Raw genomic sequence first — 22553 nt, 5'->3', positions numbered from 1 at the left:
CCGGCAGACGGACATACAGACGGACGGATATCAAAGTGACCCTACAAGGATTCCGGTTTTTCCTTTTGAGGTTCGGAATCCTAAAATCAACATTATTATTAATATAATTCACTGTGTAAGGAAACTGGAAAAACTTAATTATATTTATGTTCTCATCATTATTAGAACCAAAAATTAACAAAAAACGAAGTTACGTTATGTAAATAAATAATAATCAGTTCTATTAAGATTACCTAAATACCCTATTTTTTAGTTTCTAATGAATTAAATTTCTTTTTTGTTTATATTATTTTCTTAACCACAGACTTATTGACTCTCATTCTCAAAAATACTGGTCTCATTCTTAGAATACCCATTTTAAAATGAAAAAATAGCATAAAAATTTGCTAATTTGAATGAAAATTTAAATTATCAACTTGTGGTCTTAGTCAAAAATTTACAATCTATTTTAAATTACATATTTTAACAAACAATTCATTGCTACGTAATGAAAAACAATGTGGACGCAATATGTTCTATTGTTATGCACTACAGGTATAGTTTGCGCCCACCGTGGACGCAAAATGGAAGTTGTACAAATTCGGTGTAGTAATTCGCGTCCACCTTATTTTAGCTATTAATTGTAAAAGAAATAAGCTTATTTATAATCCATATTATTCCATGTTTTGTTAGCAAAGCAAAGAAACAGTTACATATTCAAAAATTCACATTTAACAATAAGATACTTACCGTCAAACGCGACGCTGCGCACTATTTTTTTCTCAAAATCCCGCGCGTTTTAGCTCTCTCGTTTAATAGCCAAAATTAAATATATTTTTTTAATAGGATAGGCGGTGCGCAGGCATATTTTGAATATGTGTGCATGTCTCTTATACGTTGAGCTATTATCGGAAATTTTTCTTATTACAATTTTACATAAAGTATACTTATTTTCGTGAATTTTCTAAAAGATATCCGCAAAATGGACGCGAATAGGCAGGTGGACGCGAACAGGCGCAATGACCCTAGCTAAACAGAAATACACTCATGTACAATAATATGAATCATATGAAAGCCCACATACTATAGGTACACATACCTAGTTGAAACACAATTTTAATCGTACAATTTTCAAAGGTATTGTTTAACAATTAAGATAACGTTATAATGACGCATTTAAATTACTTTGAAATGAGAGTTGCTATTAAAGTTAATTTGTAAAGTATTTTAAATAAAATATTCTTATAGTATTGTTCGTATCGGAGCAAGGTTGTCGTTACGAATTCATTTTCCGCTTGCATTGCGTGAGCTATAGTTATCCTTTTCATTCATGTCGTGAGTGCTTCGGTTAGAAAGAGCAGGGTTAGTCAATGAAAAATATTGGCTTGTGCGCAAGCGGCCGCATCACAGTTTTTCCCGCAGTGTGACAAACAAGTGCTAACAAACATTATATTTTCTCCGGCCGCTAGGTGCATTGTTGTTTTAATTATATTGTAAATTGAATATTACTTTTGACTCGATAAGGTAAGAAATACATACATTCATATATGTATATTAATGCTTTAGCTCACAATAATTATTGGTCGTCCACTATAGATAGGCGTAACTACATTTCTTGAAATATTATTATCGATTATTAGGTACTTATCTTCTTAAATTATAATTTGTTATTGTCGCTGATTGAATTATTTATAAAATTAAATATATTTTATTATGAACGTTAAATAAACGTCTATAAAAGTAAATAAAATGCATAACTTATCTAACAATTAGATTCTATTTAGATTTTTCTTTATATTTATAAAGATTAAGTACCTTCATAATGTTTGTAAGAATTTATTTGAATATGAGTCACTAGTCACTGCTCACTACATAGGTGTTACGTACCTACAGATATACCTGCCTTCGTTAGTATATTGAAGCTTGCAAAGGAAGCTCATAAACAATAAATAGGCATTATCTTTTATCAAAAGATAACAGCATATTTGGCTTTTGATAAAAGTAAAGTAGTTATAATTCCCAGTATCAACACGACTCTACATTGCGATTTTCGAATTTACCCAGCTACAAATAGAATTGGTAATAGTATGGCAATAAAGCATGCACTAAACACCGAACAAGTCTTAGTACGAGGTGATAAGTTGATATCACGAGGCATATCATTAGTCACACACATATATATGTTTTAGTTAAAGGCGCGACGTAATATCATGGGGCTGTGCTTGTCATTCGATTGTGGGGATTGTGATGGTTGCGATGGCTGTGTGAATCCCTGCTGCTTGGCTTTGACGGCGTGTTGCTGCATCCCGTGCCTGTGCCCGAACGCTTGTGGTCAGCAGCAGCAGCAGCCACCGCAGACTGTGATAATACAGCAGCCACCTGTTGTTATCGACAACCCGCCCTATCCCCACCAGCCGCCGCCTGGCGGGTATCCCGGCTACCCGGGCTATCCCCCACAAGGAGGCTACCCACCGCCACCACAACAAGGAGGTTACCCCGGCTACCCCTCCTATAGATGAACTGATTCTCAATTAAATAGATAAGGTAAGTTTTGCACCTGTGGACGACCGCATTTCACACAAAATGTGTATCTACTTCTAACGCTTAATTTTTCACGCTTGCCATACATTTAGAAAAACACTTAGGTATATATAGAACTAACATTTATAACTAAAAGTTTGGTTTCCATTAAACATACAGGTATACCTATAAGTAATACAAAATTGATAATAATGCCAAGCGGATATTGCTTACGTTTACCTACCTGATAAGCAGAACAATTGCCTCATCAGTTTCCCCTTTAACGATTAGTTTAAAATTTAACTACCTGTTGGCTGTTCGTATATTGATTCGTGATTAAAATTATCTTCTGTCATTTTCCTGTTTTAGAACGAATAGTGCCATGCGGAATACCACATAGAATTACTATTGTTTATTCTACCCAATATGCAAAAGACCTCAACGTCATTTTTGTTAGAGAATGGCTAATATTGTGCTCATAACAACAATAAACCTACATGTACCGATAAAATATAATGTTCTTCATATACATAGAACAAAATATTAGCAAGCCTCCATACATTTTATGTGTTTACTTCGTGGCCACGTCATCGTTTTACCTTGACACTTCCATTTCTTTGCTCGTAGTGTACTGGTATAAGGTATCGCATAAAGTATGTCGACTTAAATTAGTTCAAGAGTGCTTCTTAACTCATTTTTGTTTTTAGAGATATTTTTCTATATTTTATAGTTATACAGCACAAATTATATATAAACGTAACTACAAAGAAGCTACTTATCATATTAAATTTCCGATAAGATACTTACATATAATTGTTAAGTTATCAAGGTAATTGTACCGTTAGTAAAGATAAATATAATTTATCAATAAATTTATCAGTTAAGCCAAACTAATCTGCTTCTTTTGAGTCATTATGATTTTACGATGTATTTTAAGTATAACAAACAAACAGGCAAGTACAGTATACAATAAAATATCTGTCAAATTCCCGAAGAATATTTGGAATATAAAAAATATAGGTAAAGCTTACTAAATAGTTAATTCTATATATATGGCTAAGCTAGTCAAGAACTAACTCATTTATTTAGCAATCTTAAATTATTAAAAAAATGTATTACACTTAAAAACTTTTGACCATGGAATGGAAGTTAACGCTACGTGACTAAATTGAAGGCTTATTGATAATACGTTTTCAAACGAGAAAATCTTAGTAATATTTGAATATATTTTTTTAAATCTGATCCTTTCTATTTTTATGAAATATAGGTCGTCTCTACGTCTCTAATTTTTTTCCGAAGACAATCTTGACCATTTTTTCATTAATGTTTTTCAAGCAGTTGCCTGCAGCCTTTAGAAATATAGAATTCTCTACCTAGAGTCGATCAGCCTATTAATGTTAATAAATCTATGTGTATGTTGTACCTAATACCAGCATTCCCAAATTCCAGGATGGGTTGTAACATATCATGTCGTCCGTGCTGCTGCTGCTGCATCCCCTGTCTCTGCTGCGACTGCTGCTCCGAGCCGCCGCCCCGCACTGTGGTGCACCACACCACCACGGTCGTGCAAGTGCCTCCCCGCCAAAGACCTAGCCATGAACCACCACCACCTTATAGATAGTTATTTACGATACTTAAAATATGCAAAACCAGATAAAACATTTATATTTATAAACTTTTTCAACTCTTGTCTCTTGCAGACAACTCAACCGAATTTGAAGCTTAGATTATATAGAGCTGGATAACTGCGTCAAAAACCGTCCGTATTAATAATTTGCGTCCCCAAATAGCGATTGTGCTATTCCATGGTATACTTATAAGGTGGTCGAATTTAAATACCAGACAAGACTACAAATTGTGTGAAGTTTATTTTGTGTTAATTTAAATTCCGTACAAAAAAACACATAATTTTTTAATACTTCAAAACTAATAAATATTAGGTTTGAAGCATTAAAAAATAAATTGCTCAATAATTACAAATCATTACAATCTACATCCATCAATAAGATAGCAGCATATTATATTTAGGTATCGTTAGGAAATAATAGTGTTTTTAAATATTTATTCAAATTGTACCAATAAACGATAATAATAATTTTTATTTTTATTCATGTGGCAACTGGCAGCATCTGAGCCAATCATTGAAATAAAATTGTTGGCTTGTTATTTAGCTTGTTGAATTGGGTTGTTAATATTTTTGTTAGTTATTTTTGTTTTACCAATATCTTTAGTATGGAGATAATATATTTCATGTTTTTATTTTAAATTTCTGTTTCTCATTCCTTTGTAACAATTTATAGCATTTAGTTGCTTTTGTTGTATTTTTGCATAGGATATTTTATTTTAGGAATTAATGTAACCTATTATGTAACCGATAAATGTGTAAATATATTATTTATTGTTTCATATCATTGTGAACTTTGTAATCTTTCTATTTAGATTATGAACCGCTTAATAAAACAATTAAATTAAAATGTTTATGATTGAAACAATTTTAAATCTAAAAAAATAAACAATTTTTTACCACGTTGACTTTTATTTCATTTAAATAGTTACAAAATTTTGATTCTACGAACTAGATAAAATCGACCATTTGGTAAGATTTACGTGTTTACATGATGTCAACAAAAATCAACCTGTGAGTTCGGATATCACTCAAAAATAATATCGGAGATAAGAGCTAATCTCTAGATATGCTCGTCACAAATAATGCTCTTTGCTCAGATAGATTCAGAAGTGGTATCGAAATGGGGCTGTGTATTTCTTTTGACTGCGGGGACTGTGAAGTTTGTGTGAACCCTTGTTGTATGGCTCTCACCGCGCTATGCTGTGTGCCGTGTCTCTGTCCGAACGCGTGTGGGCAGCAGCAGCCGCCTCAAACGGTTGTTATAGCGCAACCGCCGGTTGTTATTGACAACCAACCACCTATGTATCCCCCGCCTCCGCCGGGAGATTATCCGGGATATCCTGTTAGGAGATAAGCCTTATAAATTATATTTTAGGTGAGTGACCAGTAGGTTTAAAGAAACTTGATGCTTGTGCGGTATTTGATTACCCAAAAGGCACAATAAATACAATATCTACGACAAATGACAATAAACATTTGTCTTTCTTCTGTGCCTATTTGCCACTGAACTCCTTCTAAACAACTGAACCGATATTTTTTTTAGTTGGATTCAGAATTTACATTTAGAACGCAAGCATAACGGGCAAAACCAGATAGGTACCTACCCTAGTACCTCAGAATATTTAGTTGTTTCATGTTGTTTTAATCAAGCTAATCAAGTTTCTCCATAAATTTTTGTTAGATAATATTATGTTTTTAATGAAAAATGAATAAATTTTTCATTTCAGATATTTATTCACATCGTTTGCCGCTTCGACGCCTCATCGAAATACAAATGAAATGTGTTCCAAGAATCATTCCAATGGAAGACCTATGATAAATATAACAATAAATTGTTAAAATTGTGTATAACTAAGAAAGTTGATCGATTGATTTTCTATGCATATTGACAAAACTTTGTTTATAAAGATTAAAAATTTGTAAAATCATAAGGAAATTTTCGTGTTTGTGATTAATTTCTTATCTTTACCTAACAATAACAAACTGTGATGGATGCAGTTTGTGATTATGTTGCAATTAAAAAATACTGGATTAAAATTATTTTTATAAAATTATACATATGCCTCATATGCGAAGTGCGTGAGGTACCTTTACGGTGCTTTACGAAAATCAAGTATTTTTTTAAATATATCTTTTTTATTCTCATATTTCACCTGTAGGTAAAAAATATAAACAGAAAAAGCACAATTTTGTACACTCATTAACTATGTTGTTTAAAATAATAAAAAAATGTGTACGAGTGTCTGATGTGCGGATACTGAATATGGTCACGATAAAGAGCGAAATACTTCACTTATCTAGTTATCTTTTTTCATGTCTCAGTATTTCAAGGAAAAGGGGCTTAGCACTTTTCACATCAAAGGGGTCATTACTTCATTAGTTAATAAAATAATGTAGTGAATAATCATCGATTAATAAACTCTATAACTAGTATAATCATAGTATAGAGTTTATTAATCGGTCCGATGTCACTTTATTTGATAGGTATATGAAGAAAACTAGATTTCCGCCCGCAGCTCTGCCTGCGATCTCAAAGAAAAACCTGGATCCTCAGCTACCTACATAACATCATTGTAATCGGTTCGGAAATATTAATTTGTAACGAATAATATATTTGAAATCTTCCTATTCCTATAGACTTTCTAGTTTAGGAGATAAAGTGTGAAACTGCCTATCACAACACCCCAACTGCTTCCTCTGAGAAATGCAACCGCAATGTAATATTTCAACGGCAAATAACCGTACAATTCAATTAATTTAAAATTGCAATACCTACTTAAAGGTTTTTTTGTCACTATACATTATCTCTTTCAGAATAATAAACATATTGTATCAGAGCAGGAGCAGAGCAGGGTTTATACATCACATAGCTGGAGGCTGGAGCTGCGCATCTTCCTCGCACAGCTATTTTGCGGCGGCGCACCTTCATAGCACATGCTTACTCGCACCGCTACATAGCTTAGTATCAGTGGAAACAGTAACATAGATTCACAGCACAGCTGTCACCATTTCGTATTGTAGATGCATAGCACATTTCTGCTGGAAAAGCCCCTCAGACCCGATTTTGGCCCACATTAAACGGGCAGATTTACATAATTCTAACTTTGTACACTTATCAAGGATCGTGATAATTAAGTTCAATTCATAAGCATAAGCTAGTTTTTTACACCCAAATTATATTTAATTATTTTAAATGTGTTCTTGTAATTTGCAATCTATAATATCATGAAGTGACTGTATTTTATTACATAAGTAGGTATAGGTACTAATCACAAAATATTTGGAAATTAGTCAGCGGCTAATCAGTACTTTTGAGAATTCATTATCATAATATTGGCCATGGTATATTACTCTTTAAAAACATTTTAAATCAAAGGTAGACTCATCAGTCGTATTTCGAGGTACTTATCGATAAATTGTCCGCATTGATTAGTTAACCTATCTAATCAGGAACGTTTCCATGTATTTAACCTAGGTACTTATATTATATTTGCGAAATATTAAATGAAATAACCTTAGATAGTCATTACAGTTCCTATTTTACCGCCGAATATACTCGTATAACGTAAGTATTTTTTTTTATATTAAGTACGATGTTATATTTTCCAATAATTAAGTACCTAAATAGTATAAAAATTATTTTTGTTTAATTTTGTTCCGCTTTTATGCGTCAGCGTTCTACATGTAATTCGAAGTAGCTCTATACTTGTTTAACGTAGTATTTATTTATTTTTAAACATTTACAGATAGACATGGGTTCCGGATGTAGTTCATGTTGCGATACCAGGCCTCCCTCGGGAGACGGAGTGCAAGTAGCCGACAACAACCCGGGCTACTATCCCCCCAACGACGTGGTTACTGTTACCGACCAACCCCAAAACTATCAGAGAAGATAGTCTACAGTATTGAGAAATACTTAGGTATCCTATTTATTTGATTAAGTTTGCTATTAAAATATTTTAAGCCAGACGTGAGATAGTGTATTATTTTTCCATGACTCATATATAACTATAGATTATAGCGATGATAAGCTCCATAACATGGCATTCCAAAAATGTTTTATGATTATACTTACAAGTTTATTTTAAAAATTAAAAGTTTCAGTGGTTAAAATACAAACATACATAAATAAAGACAAATAGATTTAGACTGTGTAGGTACCTAACAATCATTAAAGTTTTCTTCTAAATACTTACGTATCTTCAATAGGAATAATTCGACCACATGTTACAGTTATTTTAATTGATAGTTTGTAGAAATAAAAGTTCTATAGTGTAGATTATACTTAGATATTCCAAAAATAAATATGAATGTGGTAGGTAATAGGTATGTAAATCTTTGGTGTTTGAAATTTATTACACCCGAGTTTGCAATATCATAAATTTTATTTTAGGTAAGTACTTGCGAAAAACTTCGAAACCCAGGCCCTTGACAATGTTTTGTAAGTAGAATTCATTGAAAACTTACCTAATGTTAAAATGACATGTACCTATGAGACGAGAAATAAAGAAAAGTCAAGTAACTAATAAAGTAAGAAAGTTTTATTTTGTCTCTCCCATCAACTAGCCCATAGAGTTGATGGTAGAGTCAAAATAGTTGCGGAGACAAAAGTTGCTCTTGCGCGCTAGCTCTAAGAGCCGACTTCGTTGAAATTTCATAAAGTCTAAACCACAGATAATGTATAGGTTGTTTATATTTTTATGTCTCAAATAGTCTATGGTTTTTTTTTGTGTGGTGTCTCTCAATGTTAGCCAGAAGGGCTTCTACATTTTAACGCGGACGCAGGGGTGAACTGAAGGTTCATCCTGGTAGCAACATGCACAAGGGCGTCCCCCCTTGACGGGGATCTCGAACCTCGGCTTGGGCTGTCGCTTAAGTGGAGGAGGCCAGAAGGGCCCTAATCGGACGGGATAGTCTATGGGTTTATAATTAATTATATTGGAACTTATTTATTCCGCCTTTTTTAATGTCAGACTTCCATAATATGACTCTCTACACAGGGAGACATGAAAGTCTGGAAGATATTGCAACCTAGCGATAAGGCAGTCATTTATATTTTGTGCATTATCTTTATATATGTATAAATAGGTATCTACCAAAAACAAATCATTTGAACATTACCTCTACGCACCGGTATTTTTCAATTCAATTAAAAATGATGAAGAAGAAGAACTGAGCTCTAGAAGGATAAATTTCTCAAAAAAAAGATTAATGTAATTGTAATGTATTTTATGATAAAAAAATACTTGAATTTATAAAATAAAAAAATCCGTAAGTATTTATTAAAGTTCAAAATTTACATTCGGTTATTAATTCACAATTTAAAAATAGTCAATATTTACAATACGATAAAAAATTTACAATTCATAACAATACCAGGTGAAAGGTAAGACGTTAGACGAATTTAGACAGGAACTTCTACTCATGAAACTGAACAACTTTTGTTCTAAAACTTTGCTGAATTCGTAAAAAAAAATTGGACTTTGTAAGGAAACTTCGCTAATCAGCTGACCGATTTCCATACAAAGTCCAAATTTTTTTCTACGAATTCAGCAAAGTTGTAGAACAAAAGTTGTTCAGTTTCATGAGAAGAAGCTCCTGTCAAAATGCGTCTGACGTCTTATCAGTCACTCTGTATACATTTATCTGGTAGGTAACAACGTTTGCAATCAAGTGCAATTATTATTTTCATAAGATCGAAGGGTCCATTTATAATGGCCTTATTCCGCCATAGCTGCCAACTTCACAAAGGACTTCGTAATTTCTGTAGTTTATCTCGGATCCATCAAAAGAAATGTAAGCACAGCCATGACTAGGATGAACCTGTAAAATGAAAAATTGTATATACTAAAAGTAAACATAAAAAGTTAAAGTAGAAAAAAACATAAATCGCTTTAGGTACTATAAGGTATCGAAGTAAAAAAAAAATATTATTAATAGAAACAGTAGTTAAATATAAATTATTATGTAGAGCTCACGGCTCTATAAAAATATTTGTTTAGCAAAAGAATTGTGCTAATTTGACTACATCCATTTGACCTAAGCATTTGACGATACTTAATGAATATGGCATCTACAAAATGAGACAAACATTGGGGGATATGAGTCTCTATATCTATATCATGTAATTATGGAATTCTATTAGGAAGTTAGACTATAGCAGTTCTTTAATGGTCGTGTCAATTGAATTGAATTTTTCAATTTGAAATATCGTTGGGATCGACAAAAAAAATTATCGCCCCATTGGTTTCGGAGATGGATTCAAAACCATCAAATAAGCAAGCATCAGCGTTAATAAGGAGTATTAATAATAATGCGTACCTTGCCAGGCGTGATAGAACCTCTATGTCTCACGCGCGCGATGTACAGAGGCTCCCCTGTGTGAGTGTTACCACCCACGATCGCACCGGACGGGACTTGTCCATTGCTAGCTGGAATCCATCGGACTTTGTTTGGATTTGCGACTAGAACCTGAAATTTATAAATTTATTGTTGTTTTAATTATTATTTTCGAGATTAAAAAACGAAAAGTTTAGTTGACATTTCTCATAACTACGATCAATGAAACCATTTTGACGAACGCAAGTTTTAATTAGTACTTAAGATGTTTTATAAAACTATATTAATTAAAAATTACAAACCATATCTAAAAAATTTTTACTACTCAATTGGCTATTGACAAAGACTTGGAAATACTTTTTGCACGCCTCATAAGCGAAGCGTTGAGGTGGGTACTACTGTCACTTCGCGCAAAACATCTGACTTTTCAAACTTAAAATGTCTTTATGTATCATACACTGCACTTGTAAGATAATACATACACACACATATTAAGAAAAAACACTATTTTTAACATTCATGATATTTTTAACCGACTTCAAAAAAAAGGAGGAGGTTATCAATTCGGCCGGTATATTTTTTTTTTTTTTTTTTTATGTATGTACACCGATTACTCCGAGGTTTCTGAACCGATTTACGTGATTCTTTTTTTGTTCGATGCAGGATGGTGTCGAATTGGTCCCATAAAAATTTTATTCGGCTAGGCCCAGTAGTTTTTATTTTATGAGCATTTTTGTCTGTACTCGATGACTTAATTGGAATGTAGCAAGTAACTTTGATTCACTTCCCGGTAACCGATTGAGCTGAAATTTTGTATAAGTGTGTAAATTGGATAGCGATGAAACATTATCATGACATAGAGCTGATTTGATGATGGAATCGGAAGGTGGCCATAGGAACTCAGTAATATATTGACTCAACTTTATCGAGTTTGGGCTCGTTTGATTCGTGTTGAAAATTACACTAAAAAGTATTAAATAAAATCGGCCAAACACTAAGCACTTAGTATTAAGCCCGTGCACCGACATCAAACCTATTTAATAAATAGCACATCTAAATAATATGTAGCAATTAATATTATCAAATCTTTTTTATTTTTTACTTTTCCGTTTTTGAAGTCGGTTGTTTTTAACGCAGTTAATTTTATTGATGTCATTTTTGTTATTTAAACTAGTTAAAAAACAGTTTAAAAAAGTTCTGTCTTGGACGTCCGTGTGTCTGTATGTGCGGAGGATTTTCTTGTTAACACGATAGCGACCGAAATACTTTACTAATCGAGTCTTTTTTTTTCTCTTACGCTTGAGTATGCTCAGGAATAGAACCCTTTCATTTTTCAGGGTCTGATTCGATGTGGTTTAATTGTTATTAAATAAACAAAAAAAATTTCGACTGTTCTCCATAATTTTAGTATATCTATATATATTCTTTATTTTTTTTTTATATTTATAGTGTACTCAAAATTCACCATTATAAACTCGATTCTTTATACTATAAGCCAAGGTTTAAAAAAATAAGTTGGTAGTCAGTCCCTTAAACCTGCGCAGTTTCACATCTAGGTGGGGCCACAAGAAAAATAGCTCAATTATTACGGTACCGCTTTCTTTACTTTTCCAACTGTTTTATTTCATTTCTTTTTTATATTTATAGTGTATAAATAATCAATTTTATTGTAAAGGATGAGATTATGAGGCGTGCACTTTTGGATTTTCCAAACTATTTATCGTTAACTAGCGGTCCGCCCCGGCTTCGCCCGTGGTACATGTTTACGTTTTCTCTCCATAAGAACCATCCTCGTACTTCAAGGAATATTATAAAAAAAGAATTAACGAAATCGGTTCAGCCGTTCTCGAGTTATGCGCTTACCGACACATTTTGCGATTCATTTTTATAGTATAGACTAGCGGTCCGCCCCGGCTTCGCCCGTGGTACATAATTTACGTTTTCCCTACATAAAAACCATCCTCGTACTTCAAGGAATATAATAAAAAAAGAATTATCGAAATCGGTTCAGCCGTTCTCGAGTTATGCGCCTACCAACACATTTTGCGATTCATTTTTATATATAAGAAGAAGATACGTTAAAACCTATTGCAAACTTAGATCATTTGCAAAGGATACACTTACCTCGAAATCATGAACACGTATTTCCCGTCCAGCAAATGGTATATACGCAGCTCTGTGGACGACCGCCAGCTTGCCAGGCACGAGGTTCCCGTTGTGGTGCGCTCTGATGGTCCACAGAGGGCTACCGTCCCAGCCCTCCCGACCAGTCACAAATACACGGTTGGTTAATGATTCAGCAGCATGCGTGGTTGTAGATACCCAATCAATTTCTGGTTCTACGGGGGGCGGTGGTACATCTATAAACATATAGAGAACGATGAATAGTTAATTTCTTTAAATGTAGAGACAATAATATAATATTTAAATGAATGTTAATAGGATAATTCATAAAATTTAAGGAATGGGTCATGTCATGGATAATAATTAATGTTTGTTACTCGTAACTCGTTAGGATACTTTTAATCCTGATAAACGACTGAAGCCGTGGATTAAGCTAATTATAATTTAAGAGATGAAAATATTTTGTATATTTTACCTTTGTGTATGATGATATGTAATAACAGATGCTAACGTAACAATCCAAGGTAACAATTAGATACTTACTGTCAACAACCTGTACGGGATCTGGCTGAGGTGGCTGCGGCTGTGGCTGCGGGTAAGCGGGGGGGTAAGGGAACGCGGGGGGAGGGTACACGGGCATCATCACAGGCGCTGGCACGTAAGCAACCCCGGGGGGCGGGGGGTAGCCGACGTAGGGGGGTGGACCGCCGTGGGGAGGATCTGAAAATAAATAAGAATGACGTATTACATTAAAATGTATTGTTCTTCGTAAGCTTTTTATAGATTATTATTACATAAGTACTTGAATTCGATTCTTATGAATATTATGAATGTGTTGTGCGATTAGGTCTGCTGTCGACAATTCTATAATTCTATAAAGCTTTATCCTAAATCAATTAACTTTAACAGGCTTCTTACTTAAAACGTAACTAGGTGGATATTTCACGTGCCATTTCGTTTTCCTATAGGTACCTTTTTGATTTCAATAAAAGTTCTATTCTCAATCATATTGTACCTAAATAAGTAAGTAGGTATATGCGCATCCTATATGTTTATTTTTTATTCATTATCAGTGTGATAATTCATGGTATCATGATAAAATAAAATTATTAATTGATATTTTTTTTTATGTGTTCATATTCTAGTATCCATATATTTGAAATGATTATGTTTATATCTGGATACATATAACCTATCGATTGGATTTACGTAGGTAAATAATATACAGTATCTTATCAAGTTATCAGAAAGGTATCTAAGTGTCGTAAATGCTTATAAATGATTGCTTTCTCTGACGAAAATATCTGTTTAGGTATGTCATCATTATTTTGAGAATTTGCCATATTGTGCTTTGTGAAAATCAAATTACTTAGTATAAAATTTATTCAACGGAAGAATGTGGACACTTACGAATACACTTCAGTGTTTTAATTTGTTCTACTTTTTGTAGAAAGGGGCAATAGTTTTTGTAACAGAGATTTTACAAATAAAATACAATAATTGAAATTTTAGTTAAAGTTTGTACTATAGAGTCAGCAGCGAAAGCATTTGGGACCTCTTTAAAAATTTATACAGTAAAAACAAAATAGATTGTAATTTTAATAAACAAAGTAATTAAACAAACAATGTCCTACTCATTAATATTATTGAGGCTTAATATTGGTAATTATTAGTGCAATTGTAATTGTATTGTAATTGTATTGTAATTGTATTATTAGTGCAATTGTATTTAGACATTTAAATTAGTATAGGTAGATACCATAAACACCAAATAGATAATAAGGAAAGAAATAGACTTACAATGAGACATTCTGGAAATTCCTTCTAGGCAATTATACTTTTCAGGCTGAAAATGCACCGTCTTTGTTCAAAACGACAATGTTCTACGTTTATCTTGTATTAAAATATATCGAGCCCTTATCAAAGGTGGCTTGTGATAAGATAAATCAATATCTATAAAAAGAAGAGTGGTCATTTTATTATTAAATGAAATAATCTAGAACAAGTATAGAAAATAAGTAAATATACGGAGAAAGACGATATTGTTATACAAGATAAAATCTTTCTAATTAGTGTCACAGGGCTCGAATAAAATATGTGTTTAACTTATGTTTGATAAATCTAATAGACATATAACGGTAAAATAATAACAGGCCTTTCAATAAATATGTGTTTAACTTATGTTTGATAAATCTAATAGACATATAACGTCAAAATAATAACAGGCCTTCCAATCTACTTTCCTAATAAATTAGATTGAATAAATGAAAAATATTTTCAATTGTCACATATTATTGTATCCGTTATAGGGCGGTAGGTTACATTTGAATAAGCTTATGAAACTTTCCTAATGTTTTACTATTATTTCCGATTTTTCAATAATTTTTGTACTATATTTGGTTTACGGAAGCCTTTCTTTTACCAAACTGATGCTACACCAAGTATTAGTATTGCTTCAAAGTTATGGTCTGTTTGTATCATAATGGCTATCGCTGCTTCTTCTTTATTGACAATAAATTTTAAAGCTTCTTTTCACATTAAAGAAAATGATCAAACGCAAAATATCAATGAATTCTGCGTCAGTGTAGTCATCATGCTGACTAATATTACAAAAGGAGACGCCTACATACATCTATATACAATCATTAATAAAAATATAACAGGACTGAAGCTGAGTAACCGAAATATAAAACTCTTTGTTATTAAATTGTATGTATGGATATTTATTTTTACTCTTATTTATGGGGTATTAGCGTTAGAAGAAATCCTTTTGCTCGATCCGCCATTTATCCTGGTTATAAGGATACCCTTATATTTGTCCCTGTTTCATCTTTACATTCATCTGAGTTTGTTACTCGCTATATTGAAAGTCGTTAATATTTATATGTCTCAAATATTTAAATTAAACAATGAAGACAGTTATTTGCTTGAACAATCTTTTAGGAGCAAGAATTTATTTAAATATACGATTGATTCCGATATAAGTTTTATAGATGTAAAGCAAAATGTAAGTTTTGATCTTAAATACCTGTGCAAGGTGTATGACGATCTTTGTTCTTGTACTCAATTGTTACAAAAAATACACAGCTTACAGGTAAGTGAGTAATATCTATGAATTACATTTAATGTGATGTGCTTTTATTATTTTATTTTTAATAAATAAATTTGATTGAGCAATCACGTATTTTTACGTTTTACGTAAACACAAAATAAAATATTTATTTACTTTTCCTGTTTAATTTCAGATTATGATAACAATATGGTTAATGTTTTCAAGTGCAGTGAGCGCAGTAGCTTTGATCAGTTCGGAACAGGTGAGGTGAATTGAATTATTTTCTTCTATTTTCAAAAAATATTGTACGCGCATTTTGTTTTAGATACCTAATGTGTCGATAAAAATGTTTGCCATTTACTTAATTGATAATCGCGCACGCCCTGTATTTTTTAGGTTATAGTACTTATAGGTATCTTAATATAAATTTATATTACATATTTTCTAATATATTATTTGTTAACTCCTTTTTGTTTCACAACAGACGATTAAAAAAAAGTGTGTGTAGATAACAATTCGATAAAAAGATTTGCATTTCAGTAGTTCATGACTTTTGTAGAAGTTTTTTCTCATAGAGGCCATTAGGTCTCTTTTCTCCACTTCAGAATTGTATATTTTGTGTAATTTAATTTATTTTGATATGATTAAAAATATGATTAAATAAACATCAGAATTAAAATATATTATACCGTGCGTACCGTCGGTCCTGACGATACGCATCAACAATGTGTATGACTATGACACTAAGGCTGGTTGCAGAGCTTGACCGACCGTCAGTGCGTACCGTCGGTCCTGACGATACGCATCAACAATTGTATGACTATGACACTAATGCGCATGACAATACGCGTGCGTATGGTCGGTCTAGCTATGAACGGTTTTATGAATTTCCATACATATGACAAGCGCGACTGACGTACGCACTCGCGCAAACGCGTCAAGCTCTACAACCAGCCTAATTCAAACATAAATCTAAGGCTATCAGTAATAGGCCTTTTTGTGGAAATAATAAAAAGTGAATAAAGACAAAAAAAATTGGTGAATGTTATGACTGCTAACTGCTGCTGCTCGTGGGAATTGTTTAGTTAGCGCACAAACAGCACATAGTTAATAGAGCACTTCCTCAACTTACTTTTTCTACGACTTATATTTTATAATTATTATTAAATTCATATAATTATGTAGTAGATATTATAAGACTTTTCATAGTGTGTGTGTCAACATTATCCCCCAAAAACTAATAAACAAAGGTGGAAATTTTAGCTCTATAAAAAATTAGTTTTAGAAGAATAAGAAGATTACCACGTTTATCGATAAATTTTCGCTGCGTCATATACCTACAGATACCATTTGTTTTGACAGAGAATTATAAGATGAAATAAAAGATACAGAAATGACACGATCTACTATTTTAACATCACTATCTTTTATTTAGTAGGTACTAGTTATCTCCCCGCGGTTCTGTCCACATGCACTTGACAATTTCGCTTAAGTCATTCTATTCCTGATTCCTGATTTCAACTCTACTTTTCTCAATAAAGTTCTAACTTAAACCCTTGACGAATCCTTACCATTTCTATTTTATTTACTACAACATTACAAATGCGAAAGAGCATTTATTTGTTTATTACTTTCACGTTGTATCGGAGAAATTGTATTAAAATTAAGATTTTTGTGTGTTTTCAGGAGAATCAACAACTCCTCCCACTATTAAACAAGTTTACATTTTTTACTTATCCATACTAATCCATACTAATATTATAAATGCGAAAGTAACTCTGTCTGTCTGTCTGTTACTCAATCACGACTACTGAACCAATTTGCATGAAATTTGGTATGGAGATATTTTGATACCCCAGAAAGGACATAGGCTACTATTTATCCCGGGAAAATGACGCATTCCTTTGACTGCGCGGGCGAAGCTGCGGGCGGAAACCTAGTATTATATATGTTCTTTTTCATTTCTTAAATTTCAGACGAAGCATCCGTGGCTAGATTTCGTGCAGGGTCTCCTGCCTTTCATCTGGTACAGCATTGGATGTTACTTGGATGACCAGATACGCAAGGAGGTGGAACGCACCGACCTCATTATCATAAAACATCTGATCGACTTCCGATATGGTAATTCCCCCTCTTATAAAACCTGTGTATAAAACTATTGGATGCTAAACGTTATCATGACACGTATTTGACAGGATTTGATCTCTGGGAAGAATAGAATTGTCTATAAGATAAGATAAGCGTCATTAGGGAAATACGCAGATTTGGAAGTATCCAATAAATATCTCCAGAGATAGTGATAAAATCTACATTTATATCTATGCATATAGATAGAAAAAAAGAAAATTAAATGTTGCAAAAGAAATTTAAAGAGTTTGTAATTTAAACTAAATGATTAGGTAAATTGTACCTTCTTTGCCAGTGTGCATTGATTATATTATCATAGACCAAATTTTTAAGACATACCTACCAATCATACAAAACTAAACACGTACCTATACAGTTTATAGGAAATGAATTTTAGAAAATACACTCTCAATTATTAGTTTGCTCTATGTTGGCTCTTTGGCTTAAAATTGCTTTCATTGCTCTATCCACGATTTATGACAATTATTAATTCTTGTTCTTATTTTTTTCCAGATCAAAATACGAAAGACGTTCTTAATGTTTTCAAGCAAGCGATTAGTATAAATAGCCTACAGTTCACAGCTGGGAATCTTTACAGATTAAACTATGCCTCGATGTTGGGAACAGTTGTTAGTGTCATTACCTACAGCATTATGGTAATTCAACTGTTTTAGGCTAAGAATTATGTAGAACAAGGAGTAGTTAATATAAATAATATAGTTAATAATAATATATTAATATAAATAATAATATGTATTAATATATTATTATTTATGATCGCAACGTCTTCTCTGCTAAGGTAATGTTTAATATGGAACTTGAGTTAATTCTGTAAAGTGACCCCAAAAATGTGTTTATATATCATAGGTAATATCTACGTAAGCTGGTAAAATTTCTTGGGTTTGAATAAAGGTTCAGAAGTGTTATTTATTTAATTAATACTTTATTGCTCTTAAAAATTACAAATTGAGACTTAACTTATCTAGGATACATTGTAACAAACGACGATAACAATGTTATGTTTAATATAGTTATATGTATTTTAATTAGAACAATGTTCTGAAATGGATATCACAATTTTGTAAACTCCCAAGGTTCACAATAAATCTTATGTGCAATACAACAAAAATGTTTTATTTCATGTACTTTTGGTATATTTAAAGGTAGGTAATGTATTTAAGTATATTATGTCGCAGGCAAACTGTAAAATTTTTTCCGTTTAGAAACGGCGTCCATCACTCGGCATGTATATTGTAAATTGTAATATGCCGAGAATTTACTTTTGTAAACGACGGAATAATAAAATTTCCCTGCGCCTTATAAAATTTACATATTTATAAAATAAAAAGAGTTTTTTTATTACTGAAAGCATATATTTAACCTAATTTTTCTTAAATTTAAGAATATTTACATATTTACAATTCATAAATAAACTATGTACACATAACTTAATAAAAAAGATGAGTTGATGTATCGTTTTATTCGTGGTATCCTAATACATCTTGCTATTTCTAACCACGAGTTATTATTCTTTATTATTCATGGTTTCTGAGGCGTCTTTATGTCATCTGGAGGGCCGTAGGGTCGCTCGTAGGGCGGAGGGCGGAAAGGTTTCCTGTCTCTGTCACCAGAACCGGCCATCTGTAGCAAATAAATGTAATTTGATATAATAAATGTAAACTATATAGACAAATCTAATAGAAAAAAAAACCTTTTTTGTCGCCCGCTTTAAGATTCGAAATGTATTTTTCCTACATTTGAAAATTTTCAACGTTTGGTGGATCAATAACATTCACTGATCCACCAAACAACACAAGTAAAAATTGAAACAAGTATTAGAGTATTTTATTTTATTACGTTTTACCTATACGTATCTGTATAATAATAATTTAAGAGATATCTATTTTTATTTAACTGAGATATCTTTTTCCCGCATTATTAACTCAGGCCCCGGAACCACAGACACAATAGAAAATCTATTGTGTCGATCGGGCCACTTGGGGCTCAATGGGTTATAGTAGTATTAGTTACGCCGCGGCCGGTCTTAAAAAATAGGTATTTCAAAAATTTTGAAAAACAAAAAATCATGAGGCGTTATTCGAATTCACCTCCCTTTCCTTGTCGTGACGAAGACTAGGCCTTCCATGATTTTTACATAAAATGTATTTTAAGAATTAACTTTGGTTTTAATATAAATAGGACTTTAAAATTAATAAAAAAAGCAACTTAGAAGAAATAATAATTATGACAAATTAATCAATCAAAACACTTAATAATTTTATAAATACTTACTAAATAAATTAATAATAAAAAAGTTTAATATCGATTTAAGAATTAAATTCTAATAAAAAAAAATCAGTTATGCTTACCTTTAAATATTTTAGTGGAGGAAAATATATTAGCACAACAGAACACAGTTATGTATAGACTTGGACTCTTAGTAAAACAAGCGGCCGTGCCCTTTATAAATATTTTCGATAACAGATTTCTGCGGTTTATCTCATGAGATCGAAGTTTCTCATTGAATATTTGGGTTTTCCAATTTTCTACGTTAGATGATATTTGGATTTATATGAAAACCCACTTGCTATGACAAGATACATCTTTTATCAATGTAGATCAAAACTTTCATTGTTCAATAAAAACATATTGATCTTATAATAATATGATAAGTGGTAGCTGTATTTAATTTCTCATTATTATTCATACACTCGCGAAATATTTTTCTTCAGACCGTGTGTCTTTAGTGAAAATTATATAAAAAATATGATGAAAAACTATGTATTGGTTATTTTAATGAATTATGAAAGCATCAACGTTCACCCTCAGAATAAATAGTTACCTTCATAGACATCCATTAAAAGAAGAAAATAATATAATATGATCGTTATAGAAAATACGAATCGGGAAATTTGATTGGGCATAAGCAAACAAATCAAATCGTTCGGTGAGAAAATCGTAATGGCTGCACGACGATGAATGAATGAATGAATGGCGTAAATTGCTGCACGACGATGGTTACCTGTGCAAAAGTTAGCCTGGTACAAATGGTTGAATTGTTTTTTTTAAATCAACGCATTCGCGTCGGTATGGCGGGTTTTAAGTCACATCGGAAAACATGGGCGTAGCCACGGTGGGGCAGGGTGGGGCACTTGCCCCACTCTAGCTTTAACCTGGAAGGTAGGTAGATACCTAACCAAATCTAAAAATTGAAGTAAGTATCTACTAACTCTTTTGACTGACTAACACCTAACAAGTGTCATACGCCCAGCGACCAAACGGCTGAAGATTTTTGGATCTATTTCGTGGTGTGGTAGGTGAACTATTGTTCAAAAATTATTCAAAACACTTTATTAGGTGTTTTGAATAAGAATAATTCGAATAACGAATTACACACGAAAAAAGAAAATAGCTGAGGTTTCTATGTTACATGAACTGTAAGAAAAATGAGTATAATACCCCAATTAGTTACCCCACTAACTTATCCAATTTCACTTTTGTTGTTTTACACGTTCTACAACTCACTGATACTTTTTACTTTACACTTATTCGCCATCGCAAATGCCTTCGCAAATGCCTTCGCGAATGCCTTCGCGAATGCCTTCGCGAATGCCTTCGCAAATGCCTTCGCGAATGCCTTCGCCAATGCCTTCGCGAATGCCATCGCAAATGCCTTCGCGAATGCCTTCGCGAATGCCTTCGCGAATGCCTTCGCGAGTGCCTTTGCGAATTCCATCGCGAATGCCTTCGCGATTGCCTTCGCGAATGCCTTCGCGAATGCCTTCGCAAATGCCTTCGCGAATGCCTTCGCGAATGCCATCGCAAATTCCTTCGCGAATGCCTTCGCGAATACCTTCGCGAATGCCTTCGCGAATGCCTGCGCGAGTGCCTTCGCGAATGCCTTCGCGAATGCCATCGCAAATGCCTTCGCGAATGCCATCGCGAATGCCTTCGCGAGTGCCTTCGCGAATGCCTTCGTGAATGCCTTCGCAAATGCCTTCGCAAATGCCTTCGCAAATGCCTTCGCGAGTGCCTAAGGAAATGCCGGCGGTACAGCCGCCTTGATATAACTTTGGGTACATACTTGGTACATACAGTTGCTAGTTACATATTATTTTTTATTGTTGCCCCACCTTGAGCCCATGGCTAGCTACGCCCATGTCGGAAAAGTATGGCATGACACTACCGCCTAGCTCTTTTTTATGGGCTATCGGTAAATTCTAAAATTTTTGTGTTACAAATCGTTTGACTTTCGCTATTTATCCAACGAGTTCGACCAACGCCCACGCAACTAGTCCGCCGGTATCAGCGTTCTGACCATAATTTTTCTTTTTGTCATTGCGTACTAAGATTAAGACCCCTGTAGAACCGCCATCCTGTTACAAATGACCCGAAATTTTGTGTCAGTATCTCCCGGCCTAATTAAGATGATTGACAAAAGTGAAATTTGGAACAATGCAAAAAAGGTAGAGTCGTTAAGATACTGAACGTCCTATTTGCATTCGAACAAAAAGCTCTCAAAACGGACTATGCATATTATGTATATTGCAGATCGTGTAAAAATTATTTTATTTAAATTTCTTTTTTCAAAAGTGTCCTAGGTATTTTTTCAGCATTTACACGCACAAACATATTTTATAGACGTGCAATGTGCAAGAAAGAAAATTTAGTGCTTATATTATTTCATTAATTTGGATAATAATAAATATTAATTCTCCGTGTGTTATCGAAGGGAATGGGGCTAATTAAATCAATAAACTATATAAAAATACATTTATTGAGAGA

The 22553-nt window shown here is 32.9% G+C and overlaps 2 protein-coding genes and 2 long non-coding RNA genes across 4 annotated transcripts; 3 read left to right on the top strand and 1 right to left on the bottom strand.

Moving 5' to 3' along the window:
* Positions 1 to 1159: 1159 nt before the first annotated feature.
* On the top strand, positions 1160 to 5025 carry LOC123695013. The gene is made up of 3 exons (XR_006751888.1): positions 1160 to 1503; positions 2169 to 2523; positions 3949 to 5025. It is a non-coding gene; the product is annotated as an uncharacterized LOC123695013 (long non-coding RNA).
* Positions 5026 to 6897: 1872 nt separating this feature from the next.
* On the top strand, positions 6898 to 8100 carry LOC123695066. Its single transcript, XR_006751893.1, has 2 exons — positions 6898 to 7691; positions 7873 to 8100. It is a non-coding gene; the product is annotated as an uncharacterized LOC123695066 (long non-coding RNA).
* A 1277-nt stretch (positions 8101 to 9377) lies between these two features.
* Positions 9378 to 14494, bottom strand: LOC123695091. The gene is made up of 5 exons (XM_045640808.1): positions 14390 to 14494; positions 13133 to 13309; positions 12590 to 12825; positions 10448 to 10597; positions 9378 to 9949 (listed from the first exon to the last, which is right to left on the bottom strand). The coding sequence occupies exons 1-5, from the start codon at positions 14397 to 14399 to the stop codon at positions 9836 to 9838; spliced, it is 687 nt and encodes a 228-aa protein (XP_045496764.1). The 5' UTR covers positions 14400 to 14494; the 3' UTR covers positions 9378 to 9835.
* A 1285-nt stretch (positions 14495 to 15779) lies between these two features.
* LOC123695092 lies at positions 15780 to 18774 on the top strand. Its single transcript, XM_045640809.1, has 3 exons — positions 15780 to 15903; positions 17618 to 17762; positions 18282 to 18774. The coding sequence occupies exons 1-3, from the start codon at positions 15838 to 15840 to the stop codon at positions 18440 to 18442; spliced, it is 372 nt and encodes a 123-aa protein (XP_045496765.1). The 5' UTR covers positions 15780 to 15837; the 3' UTR covers positions 18443 to 18774.
* The last annotated feature ends 3779 nt before the right edge of the window (positions 18775 to 22553 follow it).

The sequence above is a fragment of the Colias croceus genome, chromosome 10 (assembly GCF_905220415.1).
Source record: "Colias croceus chromosome 10, ilColCroc2.1".
Classification (NCBI taxonomy): Eukaryota; Metazoa; Arthropoda; class Insecta; order Lepidoptera; family Pieridae; genus Colias; species Colias croceus.
Note: the sequence above shows the minus strand (reverse complement) of the source record. Positions and strands in the feature narration are given on the sequence as shown.

Coding starts and splice junctions, on each gene's coding strand:
- LOC123695091 (XM_045640808.1), bottom strand. Junction 12,826..13,132: donor TCCCGTACAGGTTGTTGACA/GTAAGTATCTAA, acceptor ATATGTTTATAG/ATGTACCACCGCCCCCCGTA. Junction 10,598..12,589: donor TACGTGTTCATGATTTCGAG/GTAAGTGTATCC, acceptor TATAAATTTCAG/GTTCTAGTCGCAAATCCAAA.
- LOC123695092 (XM_045640809.1), top strand. CDS start 15,838: ATGATAACAATATGGTTAATGTTTTCAAGTGCAGTGAGCGCAGTAGCT. Junction 15,904..17,617: donor CTTTGATCAGTTCGGAACAG/GTGAGGTGAATT, acceptor CTTAAATTTCAG/ACGAAGCATCCGTGGCTAGA. Junction 17,763..18,281: donor TCTGATCGACTTCCGATATG/GTAATTCCCCCT, acceptor ATTTTTTTCCAG/ATCAAAATACGAAAGACGTT.